Here is a 20,909-nt window from a genome sequence, read left to right on the forward strand (position 1 = left end):
CGAAGTAGAAGACAAATGGAATATAGTTTTGAAATACCTAGAGAAGGAATGGGGAAAAATAGCAACAGTGGGTTTTAAAATACAATAATAATGTTAGAAGATAGAAACACGCACGTGTGAAAGATTGATCTAATGACAAAGTTAAGAGAGTAAATACTCTAATGTAGGATTTGAAGAATTGCAAAGAAAAAGGAAATATTAAATTAGAATGGGATACGTAGAGGATCAAAAATAGGGAGTAACAAAATCTAAATAATCCGAGGTTCAAAGATAAGGAGAAAGAGAAAAAGAGAGAGAGATATATATTACTGCTGTGGATTGATTTCAAATAAAGAAATGAATATAAAGAAATAAAAGGGACACTCAAAGTAGAAAAGACAAAGATATCTAGTAAGATTAGAGAGAGAAGTCAGGGAAGAATGAAGTGAATGAAGGTAGAGGATGGAGGAAGAGTGTTCAAGAGAGTGTAAAGTAAGTGATGGAAGGTGAGAGTAAGTGGTAGAAGAAGAGGAGAAAGTGACAGAGTGAAGGTTTGTAAGCGTGAAGATGAAGGCGTAGTAATCGCAGGGAATGGGGAACTGGAAAAGAAAAGTAAGTAGTACTTGAGGAGTAGAAGCTCACTCTCAAAAGCAATCCGTGAGGTTACCAGCAGCACATCTTCCATAATGCTTCAGCTGGCAATAACAGGTCCATGGTCCCCCTTTCAAAGCAGCTAGCCAAGAATTCTATGCTATAAAATAACCATGGATTTTAGTTTGAAATGCAAATTGCAAACTGGTTTCTTATCGCCTACACCCAAAACAAGTTTCAGACTGGTTTAAAATACTGTGCTTTCTAGGACTATTTGAAAGAGACTTGTGTTTTTAAGATTATTCAAAACCAGTACATAGTGTGCTTGTACCCCAAAATAAGGATAATAGGTTTACTGCCTGTTACTTAGATGCAGTTGGGACTATAATCGCCTACAAGTAGTTTCCCTTAAAAATATCAAGTGCTTAAAGATTTAAGACCTCTGTTGGTAAAAATGAAATGGGATTTTTTCCTGGAAGAGTCCAGTAGAGAAATGGGCAGAAGGTAACTATTAAGATTGTTTGGACTTCATCTTCCATTCTTCCCTTCCAGCATGGCGAGAAACAAAGAATTCTGGAAGCTGAAGTCCAAATATTTGCAGATCAGCCTTCTGCCGGCGTGTTTTGGCATCTCTTACAGTTCATTAGTATTTGAGTTCCCCCTGCTGGCCATCGAGACAAATTTTCTCTAACCCATCCATGGGTTACCATCCAACACATATAGAGTGTAGTTCATTGTCACTTCTCTTTGTACGTTCTTCAAAACATATTTGGAATTGTGACTTAGTCACAAATGTTTGCAGTCAGGTGCACTGAAAGTTGAGGGCCAGGCTCAATTGAGGTTGGGATAGAGACTGGGGGCATCCATTCCATTTGTGTACCAAAAGATGACGGGTCCATCTCGGCAGCATCCTTCCGTAGATGTTCATCTAAGCTTATTGGATCTTCTAGTTAGTTAGTTTAGATCTGCTAGTCCAGGTAATGATGATTGGGGTGTCTGTTCCATTTGCGTACCAGACATTGGCTGAGTTCCTCTGTTAAAGCACTCTTCTGTTTAGGATTCTTCTCCTGCCACAGTCAAGAGGTATCTTTAAATCTTGAACATTGTCCCCAGGGAGGGCTGAAATAGATGGTAGAAGCCTATTTTTGAAAGTTGTGAGAATCATTTCCTTGCTTCTGCATTTGCACCATGATTTCTGTAACAGATTAGCTCACAAACACTGTGGAGTACCAAGTCATAAAGTCATTTTTCTGAAGATCTTTGTTCTCACATACACACACGCATCCTTAGCCTTTACAGCTGCAGTGAGATGCTTGGAAGTGAGCGGCCATGGCCTGCCAAAAAGTCAAAAGCCAGAAATCACTGAATCCGATGCAGCCTCCCAGTGACCTTCACACTGCAAGGAGAATCAGTTGTGTACAACCAGTGAGTGACATGATGCACATTTTGCCCAAGGTTGCAGAATTGCATTCAATTCCCAGAGCTTGGCTTCCCTGGACCCAGAATTTGGCTTGTCAGAGGGGAAGAATTATATGTGGCCTTGACCGTTTCTTGTTGGTTTTGCTGGTTGAGCCTGACCGCTGCTGCTGACAAACACAACGGATATTGAAGATTGTTTCTTGACCACTTCTCTTTCTTTCTCTCCCTTAAAAGGAATGACCCATTCCCACCTCTTTTTTAAATGTCTTTTGACAGACTTCCATCATGTTTTCTTCTCCAGCCCTAACCCTCAGAGTTGTCCTTCCATGAGAATATATCTTTCTTGTCTCCTGTGGGCTATTCCTGGCCCAACACCTCTTGGGCAACAAACTAAGCCGATGAAACTGCTTACAATGAAATCAAAAGGGAGCTCCCTCGTCCCTTTCTGCATAGAAACTGCTCTAACCCTGGGATGCATGCTCAGTTGCTTTGACCTAACATGCATGGAAAGTCCTGCGAGTTCTCCTCTGCCTTGGCTTCTCCTGCGCACTAGAAAGCATGGCATTACTACCTGAGGACCTCCTCCCCTTTCCTAGTGGATGTTGGCTTGAGGAGCCATGGTTGCCTTCACATGGTTACGAACTCGGAAGGGCAAGGATGTGAGTTTTTCAATGAAGACATGGCGGGAGGGAGGTCTGTATGTGCCCCATTCCCAAGACTGGTTCCCAGTTTCAAAATGAAGCGGGTTAGGAAGGAGAGAATGGCAGGGAATTAGTTCTCAGAAAAGAAAAGCAGGTGAGAACTAGAATGGTGTACTGGCCTGAGAGTTGGACTAGGACTCCAGGAGACCAGAGTTCAAATCCCTGCTCAACTGTGGAAACCCACTGGTTAACCTTGGGCAAGTGACACTCTTTTCGGCCTTAGAGGAAGGCAATGGTGGCAAATCTCTTGAATGAATCTTGCCAAGAGAACCTTACGATAGGGTTGCTATAAGTCTGACTCAAAGGCGCATAACTCAGAAAGAAGGATACCATCAGTTCCCAGTGCTAGCCACACTCTTCGTCATTGCCATTTTGTAGCTCTCTGGCTGCAGTTGGGTATCTGGTGAACATCTACGTGTCCCCCTCTTCCCCTCCTTGTCATCTTTTCAGAGCCCTTGAGTTTTGTGGGTTGCTTGCATGCCTTCCTGGCAAAGACTTTTAGGGACCAATTGAGTAAACTCTGAGTGAAGAATTGAGGTGGTCCCATTGGACCCAGCTGCCCATCCAAAATGCCTCCTTTGGCATAAGCCATACCTAGCCTTCCTTCCTTGACGATTACAGTAACCATGCACTCTATGCGGGGATGTGATTCTGGAGTTTTGCAATGATTACATTTTATTTTGCTGATGATTTATGTTTTTGTTTTGTTTTCTTTTAGAAATCTTGGAATGATTTTTTATTTTTATTTGTGGGTTGGGGAAGGGGGAAATTACGATTTTTCTGTTCATTCATATTCCAGCTTTCTTTTCTTTCAGGTCTTGTTGCTCTCCGCCTTCTCCTGCTGTGTGACGTGTCCGCCTTTATACTCCGCCTGCTTCGCTACCATCTCATCTAAAAAAAAACCAAACGCATAAAAACCGAGCTGTAGATAACTCAGTGGTGCAATTCCCTTCCATGAGAATTCGGTGCCCCTGGTCCATTTTGTATTCTGGTTTTTCCCCCTTGAGCAAACAGGATTTCCCTCCAGACCTTCCCCGTCTTAACCAAGCCAAATGTTAATTTTGTAGATTAATCTGCTTTGCCTTTGCCAGAACTGAGATGAAAGGTAGAAATCGATATTGTAAAAAGCAAGTCAACGACTGCCGCCCATTTAAAATGTATTACTAAGTTTCAAATCCAGAGAGCTTGACATATGAAGAAGGAGGTGGATTCAGGGTCCCTTTTTGAAAATTTGCCTTCTCCAGTAGTTTGTGGCCACTCCCTGGATCTGTCTTTTCTTCAGGTGTCTTGGTGTGGGTTTGCTTGGGTTGCTTTTCCCTCTCTGCGTGCCTGGATGGGGTGCTATGGTGGAAAAATGCCTGTCTTGATACTGGGATTCTGTGGTCCTGTGGTCCCATCCAGTCCAACAGTACTTTGCCAATTAGAAATTATTATTGAAATGAGCATTCTTCCAGTCTCATCTTAATTGTACTGACACAGCTTCATAGACACACACTGTAACATCAAATTCTGTTATCCAAGTAAATCACTTTTTAAAAAATCTTAAAATAAGATTTTCTCTGCCCTCCATAGGCAGCACTTTGCAAACCGAGAAAAAGTGTGTGTAGTAGCCTGGGGCCACCATGTCCCTGTCTGCACTAGGAAGGCCCTTGTGGTTGTGTGATCTTACACACCTGATTGTAAGCTTCAAGATCAGCTATAAACTGATAGTCAATACTTGCCAAGCACATGCATGCCTTAGCTGCAAAACTGGGTAGGCTTCAGACTGTCCCAAAGGCCAGGCTGGGGTTGTATTCTGCCCTAAGAGTCAGGTGGGAGTCCTGTTCCATTCAGACGAATCTTCCTTGAAGGGTATGTTCAGGAACACAGCTTCAAGATGGGAAGGCCTTCCTCTCGCAGGGCTCACCTTACAAAAGTAACAAGGCTGCTCCCCAAAGCAAGCGATCCCAGTGCTGGATTCCCCACTTCACGCCACCACCATCTGGCAGTGTGTGGTGTTTTGCGTTGTGTCCTCTTGCTGTTGCCCAAACCATTCCCTGCTGCTGTCTGCAAGCAGTTGCAGGGGACATAGGGGCCAGGGGTTGTCCCCCGTTGTGGACCACATCTCGCCATTTCCATCTGTAAATCAAAATCAGAAGTCATTTCTGGTTTTGGCTCCTGGGTTCTCTGGAGCTTGTGAGGCATTTTAAGGTAAATTGCTGTCCCTGGAAAACCCTTGGGTGATCATTTACTACCTGGAGCTGTTCTGCCCCACTTATTTGATTATTTTGGGGGTGGATCAGAGGACTTTGTGGGCTCCAGACAGAGCAGGGGGCCACAGACTATGTGATACCCGCCTCTTCTGTAGAACCGGGCAGAAAGTCAACATTCATTCAAGAGAAAAATATATAGAACTTTGAATTGTTTGGAGTATATACAATATCTTGGTATGGGCTTGATATGATATATGTGTGCGCGCAGGTGTGTAACACATAATTATGTCCCAAATCCTCCCCCCCTTCCGGACAAATTCCTTATTTTCTGTCTATTCCCAGCTTAGTAAAATGAATAACAGGATAGGTCTTACTGTACGAGTGAAAAATATTGACTTCTTAGTATTTTAAATGTGCTCCCATGAGGGGGGAGAAGGGGAACTGTTTTTAAGGAAGGTTGTTGTTTCTGTTTGTTAAAACAGTCTTTCTCCCTCTTGTCTGTTTTCCAGGAGGTCCCAGGTAATTGAAAAATTTGAGGCATTAGATATTGAGAATGCTGAACATATGGAGACCAATGCTTCCACCAGCGAGACTCGACAGGGCAGGAGCGAGAAGAGGGTCTTCCCCAGGAAACGGGTAAGACTGCAAAGTGGTCTCGCAACTGCCAGGGCTATTTCTTGCATAAGATTTCCACCTGTCATTCTTACTATTAGCCAGACTTACTATTAGCCGGAATGTACCAAATTCGGCAAAATAGTTGTGTCTGCCATCTCTGCTTTCAGGGTACATTTTAAACAACACTTTACACACTGCTTTACAGGCTTTGTAAAAGTGATCTGTAAATCCAAATAGAAATATGGAAGCAGTCCTTTTTTGGTTCACAAGCCAGACTTCTGGAACAAGAGTTCTATAGATCTCCTACTCTGACTTATGGCTGTATACATTTTGTTGCTTTTCTCTGAATCCTTTTGCTTAGCGCTGGGCTAGGGAGCATGCGGTTGTACAAATGTTACTAACCTGCATCCCACATCGGCTCTGATCAATATAGCCAGTAGTGAAGGATGAAGAAAGTTACAAAAGGAGGTGTACATACTATTTGTTGTTGAAAGCCTTCCTTGAGAATGCCCCTATTGCTTAGGAAGTTTCGTGCCTGCAAAAGAATGGAAGGGATTTCTTTATAGAGCTCTAGCAGACTGTTGGGCCCTTCCAAGTATTAATCCAGCAGTAGAATTTGCAATTGCAAGTAACTTCTATGCTTCTTGCAGGACTTTGTTGCTGAAACGGCAACCAGCTCCATCCTGGATATGTCGGCTTCCCCTTTGTCCCCGCACCGTAGAGCGAAATCACTGGACAGAAGGTCTACAGAGTCTTCCATGACTGTAAGTCCTTTGTGCTTCTGCACTAAAACAAACTGGTGTAGATGGAGACGCCTCTTTTGTTTAGCTACCCTCTGCAGGAAAATGCTGCACTTTGAATATGAAAGCAGACTGCTGATAAGGCAGATTTTGAGAGCTGATATTGTGATTGTAACCTAAGTGCTCCCTCCAAGGCTGAGAGAGAGTGGCGGAGCAGGTATTCAAACCTTTGTCTTTCGGAGGCCTAGTCCAACATTCAAGCGACTATGCCATGCTTGCCAGGTCCCAGTTCTACTCTCTGATACTTCTTTTGGAAAGATCACAGGTAGTACAGCTGGGAAAGAGACCTTGGAGAACTGTTGGACAGTTGGAAGACGCCTGGGACACTGCTCAAGCCTTGCTGAGATTTTTTATTTCAATAGAGAAAAGGTAGATGCAGCCCAGGATCTCTAGATGCATGTTGTTTGCCCCACTCTTAGCAGGTGCCCACTCCTATCCAGAAACTGGTTTATCTGGTCTTTGTTGAACAAACCTCCCTCCCTTTCATGCCTAAGAACAACTTCATTCCCACCCAGACAGGTTCACTCTACTTCATGTTTTTTGCTCAAGGTGCAGATTAGAGCTGGTTATGTGCATCTTCTGTGTTGCTCTTGGTTCTTGGTGGTTCTTGCAGTGACATTTTATATGGCCGTTCTTTCCTTCTGTCTGCAATTCTCTCTCCTGCTTCAAGACTTCTCTGAAGACTGGGTTGGCCTTATCAGAGTGGGACGTTTATCAACAGGCGAGTCTTTCCATGCCTGTTGCACAAAATGACACTTTCAGCACTCTGCAGTGCATGTGATTTTCCCCTACATGGGTGTGTAGCACTTGGAATGGAATGGGAAAGGCGAATACCTTGCCTCTCATTCTACTCTTTTCCCCATCCTTTCTGTGTCTGTTTTGTCTGGGGAGGTGTGTCTCACAAGTGAGTCTAAGAGCACAGCTTTGAATTTTAAGCAAGCAATTTTAATAACTGAATTATGTAGTTAGTAAAAATGGGAAGAGATGGCTGTAAGAAAGGGCATTAGCTCTGTGACAGAGCTAATGCTTCACATGCAAATAGTCCCAGGTTCAATCCCCAGTACTTCCCAATAGGGACTGAGATATATTACTTGAACATTTGCTGCCAACCATTATAAACCAGTGCTGCTCAAAGTGGTGGTTCATGGACTGTGTGAGCCATCAGCTGATCCCTGCAAAGTTTCCAAGAAAGAAAGATACAGCAGTAACCTCTAGCACAAACATGGCAGCAGTCACTGGCACATTAGGAGGAGAACTGCTGGTCCCCAACATGGGAGCCTGAGAAGCACTGATGTGTAGGCAGTAGTGTGCAGTGTCCTGACTCATTATAAGACAACTTCCTATTCCTTTCTGAGAGCATCTTCAGATGATGCTTTTGTCAACCCACCATTAATTTTAGAGCTGTACATAACATGCTTTCACAGGGAGTTGGCACTCTTTCACTCCACTTGCAGTATATATTTTGCAGTTCCTTTGATCTCTACTTTTGGCGACAGTGGCATCTCAGGCACTGACAGAGAGCAACATGGACCACTTAACACTCGCACTTGGACCTCCCCTTGCCTGGAAATTATAGATGTGATACTTCCAAGGAGGTTGCACATGCATGCATGACACTTAAAGCATAGTTACCTGGCCACTCTGACACACAACTGAATGCCCAACCAATGTGATCCACCAAAAAACATTGCACTGGTGTCACTTGGAATTGTCATCTCCAGTACGTTTTGTCCTGCAATCCCACCTCCAAATGATCACTTAATGTTGGCATCCACCCATTGGTGCACATTTGTTTGCTGCACTCCCAAGTGCATAGATATCATGATGCCCAGTGTGGCACACTTGTGCGGGTGGAATCTGGAACAGTTGGAGATGTAGAGCTTCTTGTTATTTTCTGTAATCCTTTGGTGATGCCAGAAATGATTCACAAGGGGGAGGGAAGTCTCTGTGGCTGCTTAAGGCTCTTATCCTCATTCAGTGGAAAGGGATGCACAGATGTAACTGTAACTATGAGATACCAAAGTTTATGCCGTTTGAGCTGCAGGGGGCACCAGAGCCGCCTTTTCCTTCTGGGTGCCAAAATCCTTCCAAATCTGCAGGTGACTTTTCTTATGGTGGGATTGCCTCTTTGCATCCGGTGGGTCTGCCCCACAGGATCATATTACTGTATCTCCGGGACAGGAGGCTATTTTTGTGGCTGGGAGGAAGACAGCATTCAGAGATTGTGTGTGTAACATATTCTTAGAGGGAATTTGTTTTGAAAGGTGGGGGTCGCTCCTTCTTTGCCCCCTTGGTCCTGTGTCAAGTAGACAGACCAGGGCTCCTTTGTCTTGAATCCACCACCCTTTGCCACTTGGTCTGAGATCCAGAACAAGAAATCCCAGCATGGAAGATTTCACAGTGGCAAATTAGCATCTCTTCAATGATGGTAGGAAGGCTATTGCTGAGTTGGAAGAGATATACAAGAAGGCAGCCAGAATGACTGAATGACTAGAGCATCTTCTTCTTGAAGGAAAGTTATAATATTTATGGGATTTGAGGGAAGCAGTAAAGGTTTAGAAATATGCATGGTATCAATAGAAAGGGTTGAGTCCCAAACGCTCCACTTAGTACATAGCACAGAACCTGGGGGTGCTCTGTGAAATTGCTTAGCCATAAGTTCAGGACCAAGGAGAAAGGGCTTCTTCACAAAACACACATTTGATGAAAGTTGCTTCCATATAGTATGATAGTGGTCACTGGCTCAGAAGCACAGTGGCTATCCAGTTAGCTACGGTGGGAACCTGGTTGCTAAACTAAACAGACCTTCAGTCTGATCTAGCAGGCTTCTTGCTATAATACCCTTCCTTCAAGCGTCATTACTGGTGCAGAGCCACTTGAGGGGGAAAACAAAGCTTTGTTTTGAATTGCACTGACCTGAGACTGCTATTTCCCCCCCCCCCCCACCTTCCAAGTGGGCTTCTGTGAAGCCAAATATTGAAAATGACACACTTGCAGGCTAACAGCCAGACCTTCTGGAAGCATTTTCACAAGGACTAGCCAGTATTCCCTGCTCACTTGGCATGGGTGTGTTTTCCCCGCACACCTTGCACCATGGATAGTGATGGGAAGAACTTCCTTTGCTATCCGTTTTGGCAGCTTTTTAAAGTCACAGCTTGCCTTAGGGGTAGTACTGCTTCCGAAGAAACCCGACTATGCAGGGCCTATTAGATGCTATGCACTGTTTCTCTCTCGCACACACATAGCCAAGTGTCCAGTGTATTTTGAGGCCTCATAAATAGGAGCTCGTTCAGTAGCTTGAATCCCACCATCCATGTGACTTCCAGCTGCCAGCCATGTCCAGCAAAGTTTATAAATACAAGCCTGAGAATTGAGGAACAAGACCTTGAAGACTCTGTGAATTGGCAGATGAATAGGGAGCTGCATGGATAAGGTAGGCTGATCTATATACACACATACATACACAGACCCATTGGGTCTTCTGACTTGAACTGCAAACACTGAGTAGTTAATGGGTTTCTGCCACACATGAGGCTTTCTCTGCTGGTGGATTTTTGTTATTGTGTCGTTAGCAGCATTTCTAGAATTCTAGAGGCGATACTTCTGGGAGGTACTTGCAACTCTGGTAGCTCAATGGGTCTTTGCACTTGATTTTGTAAGGATTTTAGGGCATTTGACATGTGGGGGACCAAGAAAGTTGTGAAGGTTTAGGAGGGTTTTCAAAAACCTTGAGAGTAGTTACATATCCCAATACATAACTTACAACCTCCTCCTCTGTAGCTCAGGTCATTTTGCTTCTATCAGCAGCAGGTAGATTGCACAATGGTGCTGCTGTATTTTGATAACTGCAAGGTTCACATCCAGATGTGGATAACAGGTATTGTCTTGCTAAAGAGGGAAAGAAGGATTTGGGTTGTAACATATGAGATGTGTTTTCCCCCTCTTGATAGAATGCATTGAAATAAAAGGCTAGAACTTGATTTGTAATGAATGTTCTAGGATTATACCCGTTTCAGAGCCTAATGTTAAAAGTTACAAGTTGGAAAGCAAACTGTATGTACTGCTCTTGGTGGCTGATTCCTCAGTTTTCGGTACATCCCAGATCTTGTTCAGCTCCAGTCCTGTTTGGCGTTTCTTTTCCAGAAGGTGCATCTTTGTAATAAAAGCAACTTCAGATAACAGGACAGTGAAATTCCTGCCTTTTATTGTTGGGTTTTTGAATTTAACGAAATTGTCACGATGAATCTGCAACCTGTCTCTGTTTTCCTTCCAAAGCCACTCCACCCATAAATGGAATTTCCAGGTTCATAGGATCTCAGTGAATTTTGTCTGTTGTGTCATTCTGTGAGAGATGGTTTTTAAAAGCACTATATAGCCTTAATCCATTGAGTAAAAGTATCAGCTATATCTTTTGAGATATCCTTTTTTTTTTTTAGGTAGTTCTTTCCTTATTGTGTGTACAAACTTATTTCCTGGGTAAGGAAGATACCAGGATTTCATTTATGTTCAGATTTGCATTAGAAAAATGACCGCCTGGGTGATTTCTCTCCATTGCAGTCGTGCATTACAGTCCAGTTTTGAGTTTTGAGGAGAACTCTAGATTTTGCTCTTCTCTTCTCTTTGCAGCCTGACCTGCTGAATTTCAAGAAAGGGTGGCTGACCAAGCAGTATGAAGATGGGCAGGTAAGCCTTGTGGGAAAGCCTGCTTGCATTTGCTCTAGCAGAACGTGGTGCATCTTGCAAATAGTAACCATTAAAGGTTTTTTCTGCCTTCTCTTCAGGGAAGTGGAGCAGCCCCTCTCTGTGCTTTATTATTTGGTATTTAGGCTTCATCCATATTTTTGCAAGTTACTGCTTTGTTGGATCCAGTAGTTCTACATGTAGTAAATGACAAAATAAACCATCTCACATAAGAGACACATAAACCTTTCTTGACTTCTTCCTCATCTGAAGCTATATCCCTGTACATACTATCACAATGATAACAGCGACAAACATGTGCTTGATCTGTCTCCTTCTGGGACTGTCATCGAAGAAGAACCCCGGAATGAGCCCTTCAGTTTACCTCAGGGCTAAACAAAGTTCATCCTTGGGCTACGTACAGCTGTTTTTGTGTCCCTTGAACTGCCCAGATCACCCTTTTTCTGGCCCGCAAAAGTGGTGGAGGTGGTGGAAGGGATGAATTATAATGGGTTGCATGCCTTTCCTACAGTGATGAACATCAGTTGTAAAAATAAAGGAATAAATGAAAGCAGCAAAAGGTCTCCAACCAGCCCTGAGTCTTCCCTGTCTTCTGTGTCCAAGTTCCCTAAATATCAAGGCCTGGGTTTGTCAACAAAAGCGGGCTGCTTTGCTGCCAGTTTCCACCTCTGACTTCTTGGGCTCCAGCGTTGAGCGCAGCACCAGGCATCCTGCCATACAGTAAGGGGAAGTAATTGGACTAAATGAGAATGCCTTGGAGGCAGCGCTTAATGGAAGGACCAGCTGTTTGCCTTGCTCTCCTCCGCCCGAGGCAACGTGGTCAAATGTTCTCTTCCCAGACTCTGCCGGTTTGCCAGACAACGTTACTGACACGGGAGAGTGGCCCTGCTCCAGTTAAGCAGCCTGTTCCCTCACTCTTCCTGTCCTATTCCCTGCTGTTTAAGAAGGAACACGGAGACAGGGCTGGTGGATTTGTAATCTGTAATAACAAATTGTCATTGGTAACCTTGGGACAAGGTCTTTTTTTATATTTGTGCATTTGCCTGCGCATCTGAGAGTCGTCATCTTCTGTACAAATCTGAAGGGGGACATTGTTATTCCTAAATTGAGGCTGACACTTGCAGTTGTTATAATTGGTTTTGTATCAAACACCACGTGTGTGTGTGTGTGTGTGTGTGTATATATATATATATATATATATATTTAAAAATGTGTTATTAAGAGATGCCAGTTTTCTTAACTACTGAGATATTTTTTTAATGGTGAATTTAACTGATGGGAATTTTCAGTCCTTCAGTTGAACTGCAACTTCCAGACTGGCTGCTGGGGCTTATAGTCCAATGACATGGGGGAGCTCATAATTCCCAGATTAACATTTACAGTCCCTCCAGAAAGCATTTACGCTGAATGAAAGCCATAATGTCCTCCTCTAGTGTGGTCCCAATCCCCACACTGAGATTTTGGAGATGCGCTCATGGCACAATGTCTGAATTTGTCCCCATGTTCAGCTGTATGAGTCTGTGTTGTCCTCAGAGTCTTAAGAATATGAATGAATCCTGTCTGTCATGGAGGACTGCATCAAGGGACTATAGCAAACTCCTTTCCTCTTTTACATACATACATGCCACAGCCTTTAGATGACAGCAAGTTGTTTTATTTGTTTAACAGTGGAAGAAACATTGGTTTGTCCTGACGGATCAGAGCCTGAGATACTACCGAGATTCTGTGGCAGAGGAGGTACGTTGCTCTTGGGGTTGCCAATGGAGGCTTGGTTTATTTATTTTGATGCTTTTGTGCTTCGTTTGGGCTGGCACCCATCCTACCCCACGTCGATTTCTCACCCCATGTTGCATTTTAGTTCCTTTGAACAGAATTCTTTTCCTCCTCTAATTTCCTCATGCTCGTTGATGGTGCTTTATAGATGAGCAAATGAATAAATAATTGCATACAATTTGTTGGAGATAAGAGAGGCACTTTTCAAAGTTTTGCCACTGACTGGCTGTTGTTAAGCTTTTCTTTTCTTTCCTTGTTTTGTTAGGCTGCTGATTTGGATGGGGAAATTGACTTGTCGACATGTTTTGATGTCACGGAATACCCTGTTCAGCGGAACTATGGCTTCCAGATCCATGTAAGAGAAGCTTTGAGAACATGATGGGTCATGTAATGAGGAAGGTGATAGGAAATTGAGTTCCCATATGCACTGTCCGTGATCAGCATTTGAGAACCTGGAATCCCTAACTAGCTTAAGCAAGGCAGGCAGTTGCTAGGAAAGATCTTCCTTTTACAGTGTTCTGGGTAACCTTCTGTGGCTTTGGTTAATACGTTTGAGGCACCAACTAAGAGAATCCTATTTGGCTGAACTTTTAATGGTCATCATTCTGCCCTTTCTGAACTGTTGATTTTATTTTGTTTTGCCATTTAAGATTATGATCTTAATGTGGGTCATAAAAGAAATGTGGGGAACAGCAGGGATCATATAGTGAGACAGGACAGGAGGTGGCTGCAGTTGGTGAATCATAGTTACCACTTGCATAAATTTCAGAGGTCTGCATGGAATTACTCATCCTTTCACATATCTGGACCACAATTGATCCAGCTTGGCTTCTTGAAAGTTCATCATTCCCCAATAGGAAATATCCAGATATGTTCTTTTTACAATATAGATGGCATGAGGAGGAGGAGGCATAAGGCTGCCTTCCTCCCCACAGGGACCAGTCCTGAGAGGTAGCTCAGCAAGATCTCTTTCCTTCATGTTTCTTTTCTCCGTTGCCTAGACTAAAGAAGGAAAGTTCACCCTCTCTGCCATGACGTCAGGGATTCGGCGCAACTGGATCCAGACCATTATGAAGCACGTTCGGCCCACCACAGCGCCGGATGTGACCAGGTATGGAAAATGAGGACAGCTGGCCTCTTCCCTCCCTGTTTTAAACATGTTCTGCACACCTTCTTTTTGAACCTATTCATTTTCAGTCTCCACTCCTCCATCCCCATTCCCCTCTTCTGAGTATGAAAATTGCTGTTGGATTGTGAGATTTCTCAGATGTGGCCTCTTCCAGTTTTGCACCATTTGTTAGGAATGTGGTACAATATCTAGACACACTGGGAGGGACTGGAGACCCATGCTCAAGTCTCTCCTCATTTGGTGGCTTTGGGTCAGTATTGTGTGTTACAGTACTTTTAGAAGAGAGCAGTATAGAAAGATAACAGATGGCATCTGATCCAATTTCACATCGCAGCATGACCCTTGTATGTGCATAAGCACAAGCACTGCAATGTGATCATTTCTTTTAGGTACAATATCTTTTTAGGTTTCTGAAGGAAAGTTAACTGTGTAATCAGCATTATATCCCAAAACCTCCCCTATCCCTCCATTTAGGAGTACCTTTAAAGAAATACACATTGGAGAGGTTAGATTATAGGTCTTGTGTTCTTCAGTGATTTCCAGAAGCTACACATAGATAAGTCATATCATCTCATTCTGAACAATTGAAGCACCACATGTCTGCTTTTAGAAAGGGCTTTCTCTTTCCCTACCCCTATCTTACTCCTCTACCACTTTTGTCTTTTAATTCTTAGCCCCATTTGTTCTTTCCCTATCAACTCCTTACCGATATCTCTTCTGATAGCCAAGACTACAAAAACAGCTGGCATGAGCTGTGTTCACATGTTACTTTAAGCCAGAATTCCTGGCTGGATAAACAGCCGTATCAGCAAGCAGCAAACAAATTTACGCAACCCATTTCTTCTTCCCTTTTCATGTGTGGGGAAACATACCAAGGAGATAACTTTGCATGGCACCCAAACCTGGTTTATAGCAGAATGCTATAAGACAGCCATAAACCTTGGTGCATTGTGCTATAAACCTGAATTTCAGTGTCATGCAGATCAACCTTTTCTAGTTAATTTACCTTTACTTGTGTCAAGGAAGGAGCAAATGCATCAGCATCACTTTTTTGTTAAGGCAGAATTTTTGGCTTAAGGATACCCCAAAAAAGCAGCAACCCCAATTCAAAGGGGCCCATTTACCTTCCCTTGTACATCACCCCACCGCTGTCTGGGTGCTTCTGTGCCCTCTTCTCTTTCTCTCCTCACTCCTTCATATGTTTAATTTCCATGCGTTCCCAGGAAAAGCTTCTCTTTGAAACTATCGGTGCTGAAGCCCAGGTTGGAAAACTGTGTTCTCTCCTGTATTAACGTTTTGTGGTTTGTATATCTTGTGATTCACTGCATGCTCTCCTCTCTATGCTGCAGTATGGATGGGTACAAGTCTTGCTTCTCTGCTTTAAAAATGTGCAGGCGAGGGTGGCGACGAGGGCACAAAGAGTCAGGGCCTGGTTTTGCTACTGAATTGTCTCTATTGGCACAGCGATCTCTCTCTCTCATCCTGACAACATGGGAATGTCACCATAGCAGAGCCAGTATTTGAAAATATAAAGGGTAAAAATATAAAGGCTAACTATGAACTGCTACCTTTTGGAAACATTACAGTACGTTACATGTGATTGCCTGGAAGCCGTAGCCTTTACCCACATTATGTTTTCACATGGTCCACTAAATATCTTATGTGACTTTTGTGTGTTGGAAGTGTGTACCATGGAAGAGACATCAGGTCTGATCAGGAGGAGGCAAAGCTGAAGATACCACCAGCATGAATCCTCTGCACTGCTGTCTGGGTGCTTCTGTGTACAGTTGGATCAGTGTTGAAACAGTAAAGGACTATGGTGTCTCTTGCAGCTCTTCTTTGTTAGTAGCTATTCATGTAATCAGATGCTCTACCAATGTAGTAAAGAAATCCTTCTCAACATTTCTGAATTACAAGCATCAAGCACACAGGAATAATGGATAGTCATATGAGGATCCAACCATTTTGCTAAGTAGCTGGGGCCCAAATTGCATTGCTATGCCATTTTCTTGGACGAAGTAATTCAAGACATGCGTTATCTAAAATCATTTGTGGCAGGCTTATACTAAGAGTAAGGATTGGATACAGAGCATTCCTCAGCTGCATCATGTTGCTAAGGATGATTAGGGCCTGAAGCAGACACAAATATCCAAGGTAGCAGTCTTTGCCAGTAAAATCAGTTATCAGTGGCTACTAGTCATGATGGCCATTTATTACTTCCAGTCTCAAGGCAGTATGCCTCCAACACAATCATAAAGGTTGTCCTGCAGTCAGGTCCTGTTCATGGGCTTCCTGTAGGCATTTCGCTGGCTGCTGGGAGAACAGAAGACTGGACCAGATAGACATTTGGGCCATTCAAGCATGTGCATGTGCCTTCAAGTAGCTTGTCACTTTATGGCAATCCCTTGAGTGTCATAGAGTTTTCTTAGGCAAGGAATACTGAGAGGTAGTTTTGTGCCAGTTCCTTCCTACAGCAACTGGGATACGTTAGCTGTCTCCCATCCAAGTACTAACCAGGACTGACCATGCTTAGCTTCCAAGATCAGATGGGATGTGCTGCCTTTAGGGTATCCCTTTCTTAGAGATCTTAGATGGCAAATGCTTTTAGTATGGAACACATAAGGAGAAAAATACCTGCAGTTGGTGCTTCAGAGCAGATTGTTTCTGGGATGCTTCTGTGCCAGGGCACATAGGTTTATAGTTCATTGCAGCCAATCCAGAAAGCCAGTAGAAAGTAAGGTAATCTGATGCGTTCATGTAAGAGTCATACAGATACTGCCCTTTTATATATTCTTGGTTCTGAGGAGAGTACCTAAATGGTATTGGTGATAAAATGTCTTTGTTATTACTGTATTAGTCTACCCTGGAGTTCTGTTCTGTGGTTTGTGACTGACTGTTTCTCTGTAGAATCACTGGAGTTAGATTATTACTGTCTTACTGTTCAAACCCAGTCTGCAAACTTGCATGCCAAAGGCTGGCACGTGTTAGCTTTTGTTGAAAGGCCTTGTCTGACTGTTCATTTTAGGCTCTCCTCAGATGCCCAAAACGCCTTTCCTTTACCTTGCCTGTCTGCTGCCTGTGTGCATTGCTCTCTTTTTCTTTCCTCAATATTGACCTTGAGTGCTGCAGCTTTCTTTGTCAGTGAATAGCTTGCATTAGGCCTTGTGCTGATTCCTGTCTTTAGAAGAAGCAAAACAATGTAGTACCTTGAAATTCAAGCCTGTAAGCCACAGTTTCTTCATGCTCTACATTTTTTTTCTATATAAATACAGAAAAGGGCATGTAAAATGTCTAATACAAAAAGGCTGAAGTGCCCATTCTGTCATTATTGTATGTATTCAAAGCTGCTGTGGGCACTATAGTTTCTAGGTGTACACATTAGTGACAAACAGATATTTTGCATGATTTTTACAAGTGCGTCAACTCCGAATAGCTTTGGGCAGGAACATCTCATCCAGCCAAAGGTGCAATAGCTTCCATTTTTGTTAGGTGCAAAAGTGGCACTGCCAAAGGTGGAGGTTGCACAGCATGCATGCAATAATGGGATTTGAAGTTACCCATTGTGTAGGAGACTGAATATCCAGTACAAAGATTAGCTTGGAGATATTTCATGGAGAATCTTTCCCAAGGAATCCTTTTGGAGACATGTCAGTTGTCCTTTTCTTCAAATAGTTGCTTGCTTTCCTATATTCATTCTTCCCTTCAGTTGTTAAGCTAGAGTCTGACAATTGATCCAACTGGTTGAAACCAAATCTTCACTTGGAAGACTAAACCAGCCAAAAGGTTAGGGCAGTTTAAAACAGAAACCTAGGAGTAAAGGGCAGCTTGTAACTCAAAAACAGGTGAACAAGTCCAATATTTGTATTTTTTTTAGTACATATCACATTGGGTTGTTTTAATATATATTCATTCATAAAAGGAAAAATACATTTCATAATCTGCTGTCCAGACTGCTTAGTAAGAAGTTTTAGTTCAGCCTGCTTAGTAAGAAGTTGTTAATACAAAGCTTCCTGGTTTGACTAGTCTTGTTAACAAAGTTCATTACTTACTCAGCTTCAATATATGAACATTTCCTGCTTGTAATGTTTGGATATGTTCTGGATTGAGATTTATTTTCTTAAGGGTTTTTTCTATGGCTTGAGATGTAAAATGATTCTGCAAAGCTTCAAAACATCAAAATGGGTTCTGGCTCAAGACAAACACATTTGCGTACCACTGACTCTGATGGATGTTAAGTGCTAAATGTAGATCAGGATTCATAGCCAGAAGCTTCAGAGATGGTGGAGTGGCTGAAATTACAACAGGTTTTAGTTTCTTCACCGAGTTCTTCTGAGCCACAATGTTGTGTTGCTGGTGTGCCTTCAAGTTGTTTCCAACTTATGGCAACCCTCAGGCAACCCTCTCACAGGGTTTTCTTGGCAAGATTTGTTCAAAAGAGGTTTGTCTGGTCAATAACAGCCCAATACTCTAACCACTACACTACATTGGCTCAGTCTTCTCCCTAGGATAAAGTTAAGGATGTGGGGGTGAATGTTACGTTGGTGCCTAACGCTCTTTTGCTCTTCTGTCTCCTTTGGTTCATTCTTATTAGCTCTTTGCCAGAGGAGAGGAGTAAGACCAGCTCCTCTTTCGACGCCTGTCCCAAGCCAAGTGAAAAACAAGATGCAGAGCAAGCAGAGATTGACCCTGAACACAAGCGCAGTCGCGCTCGGGAACGCAGGCGAGAAGGCCGCTCCAAAACCTTTGACTGGGCTGAGTTCCGTCCCATCCAGCAAGCCCTGGCACAGGAACGGGCAAATGTGGCAGAGAATTTGAAAGACAGTGCCACCGCCTTCCCCAAAGAGCCTGGTCTCCAAGATGGAGATTCAGGGGAACTTGAGAGAGAACGCGCTCGGCGAAGGGAGGAGAGACGCAAGCGATTTGAAAGCCTGGATGCTCCTGATGGGGGAGGCGCTGAAGACCTCTCTAGGATGGAGGTGGACAGACTTCCAGGGTTGCCCATCTCTTCAGAAACAAAATCTCAGAACGTCCATGTGGAGATAGAGCAACGCTGGCACCAAGTGGAGACAACACCGCTGCGCGAGGAGAAGCAAGTCCCCATTGCCCCTTTGCATCTCGCACATTCAGAGGAGAGCAGCGAAACACTCCACAAGCAGCACCTCACCACGCTCCTGGAAAAGGAGGTAAAGTGGGAAGGGTGGTATGTGGTGGATTGAGCTTTAGCACAAAGGGCCTTTTAGGACTGATGGAAGTACTAGTGCAATGATACTGGCTCCGATGAAGCAGAAAGAGGTTGATTTGAAGTGTGAGGAGCTGCTGTCCCCTTAGTCATTCTTCCACTCTTCCTTCTGTTTGCATTTCCCCCACTATCGTTCTGTATTAGGATCTTCTTGGGCAGGGATATGCTAATCTCTGGATAAATATTCACATTGTGGTCTGAAAGATCTCAGAGTCAAGTTGTCTTAGGGGAGGAATGTACAGATATATTAGCAATTACCAACTCAGTGGTGGTGTTGAAGAAGTATGCTTTTACTCCTTTATGCTCCTTCCAAACTTCAGCAGCTCAGCTCACTTTGCATCTTAACTATGCTTAGTTTATTTGTTCTGTCCTTTTGCTCTTGTGGCCTCTGTCATAAATAATTCAATCTCAGAGGCAGCAAAAAGGCAGGGCAATGCAACATAGTCACATTTGTTATCTGAGTCAGGTGCGAGTCGCTTGTATCTGGGAAGAAATATAAGCCCCAATCCATCATAAGTGGCGTTTCTTACATACCCAAAGCATGTTAGCAGAGCCACTGAGGCCATTATGGAAGGACCAGGAATATTTCACGTTAGAAGTAAGGTGTGTGGAATAAGGAACAACCCTGGCAGATAAAGCTGCAGGAGACCTGTTTGTAGTGTGGAGCCAGTTTGGTTTTTTGTCTGTGAGAGAAATTGCTTCCTAAACCAAACTCTTTGATTGCTTTCTGCTCCATAGCTTTGACAGCGTATAAAGATAACACTTCCATTTATGAATTTCAGGGAAATCTTTCCATTTTACGCACCCGGTTTCTGTTTGACAGCACGTCCAGTTTAACAGTCAGGTTTTGATCTGAGCTGCGGATGCCCTGCAGATGCATTTGGCCATTCCCATCTTTCCTTCTCCTGTTTTCTGTCTTGATTTCAGTTGGAGCAGAGCCAGAAAGCAGCCTCTGATCTTCTGGAGCAGAATCGCGTCTTGCAGGACCAGCTGAAAATAGCCTTGGGCCGTGAACAGAGCGCCCGGGAAGGCTATGTCCTACAGGTAGGAGGAGGGTAAAAGGAAGATCCTTCTCTGTGGTTGTGGTTCTTATCTGTGGGGCTTCAGTCCAAGGTGCTTGTGAGTATGCCAGCATTGCAGGTAGTGATGGGGAAGGAGAAGTTTTTGGTGGTATTAATCCTCTTTCTACAGGTACATGTACAAAAACAAGTGTCCCTTCTATCCAGTGTCCTGGCTATCTTACCCATTCTCAACTTTCTTGCCCAGGAATATTCTTAAACAAAATCAAGAACGCATCTGAAACTGCTTCCGTTGTAGGCGCCATGCAAAGTACCACTTGGTCTGTATTTTCTGTTGTAGATGAGTGCATTTCTTTTGATTTATATACATATAGGTGCAGATTGATTCAGTTTATTTAATTAGATGGCAGTTCCTAATGTAAAATAAAACACTCCAATTTCTCATAGATAAGTAATGCATCCAATAAAAGTAAACATAACAGTTTTAAGTACTTAGTGTTGTATCTTCTTATTACATGGATGTACCTTTTGTTTTGTAGTACCTTTGAAAAAGAGCAGTATGTTCAAAAATGGCCTTTCTCGCTTGGTTTTGTGTTGGACTGTGGGGAAGCAAACGATAACTTCTGAAAAGCCGGTAGTTTCAGATCCTTATGAGCATTTGGTTACACTTTTCTACAAATGAACAGAGCTTATCATTACTGGACTTGGACCCATTTTTGATTCCTAAGTCAAATGTTTAGGTTTTCCTCTC

At 43.3% G+C, this 20,909-nt stretch overlaps 1 protein-coding gene across 6 annotated transcripts in view; it reads left to right on the forward strand.

The window, feature by feature from the left end:
• MPRIP (myosin phosphatase Rho interacting protein) overlaps positions 1-20,909 on the forward strand; it is an 86,255-nt gene that overhangs the window by 48,881 nt on the left and 16,465 nt on the right. For 3 of the 6 annotated variants that reach the window (XM_089540107.1, XM_089540113.1, XM_089540112.1), the window contains exons 8-16: positions 5,392-5,518; positions 6,148-6,261; positions 10,924-10,980; positions 12,667-12,735; positions 13,037-13,126; positions 13,773-13,882; positions 15,124-15,162; positions 18,492-19,083; positions 20,067-20,183. In XM_089540107.1, coding sequence (XP_089396233.1) covers positions 5,392-5,518; positions 6,148-6,261; positions 10,924-10,980; positions 12,667-12,735; positions 13,037-13,126; positions 13,773-13,882; positions 15,124-15,162; positions 18,492-19,083; positions 20,067-20,183 — 1,315 coding nt within the window. The remainder of the gene's footprint in view (positions 1-5,391; positions 5,519-6,147; positions 6,262-10,923; positions 10,981-12,666; positions 12,736-13,036; positions 13,127-13,772; positions 13,883-15,123; positions 15,163-18,491; positions 19,084-20,066; positions 20,184-20,909) is intronic. The other 3 variants (XM_089540108.1, XM_089540115.1, XM_089540114.1) reach the window with 1 other exon arrangement.

This window comes from Sceloporus occidentalis, unplaced genomic scaffold, assembly GCF_023333645.1.
Source record: "Sceloporus occidentalis isolate IW3139 unplaced genomic scaffold, rSceOcc1.0.p SCAF_10, whole genome shotgun sequence".
Taxonomy (NCBI): Eukaryota; Metazoa; Chordata; class Lepidosauria; order Squamata; family Phrynosomatidae; genus Sceloporus; species Sceloporus occidentalis.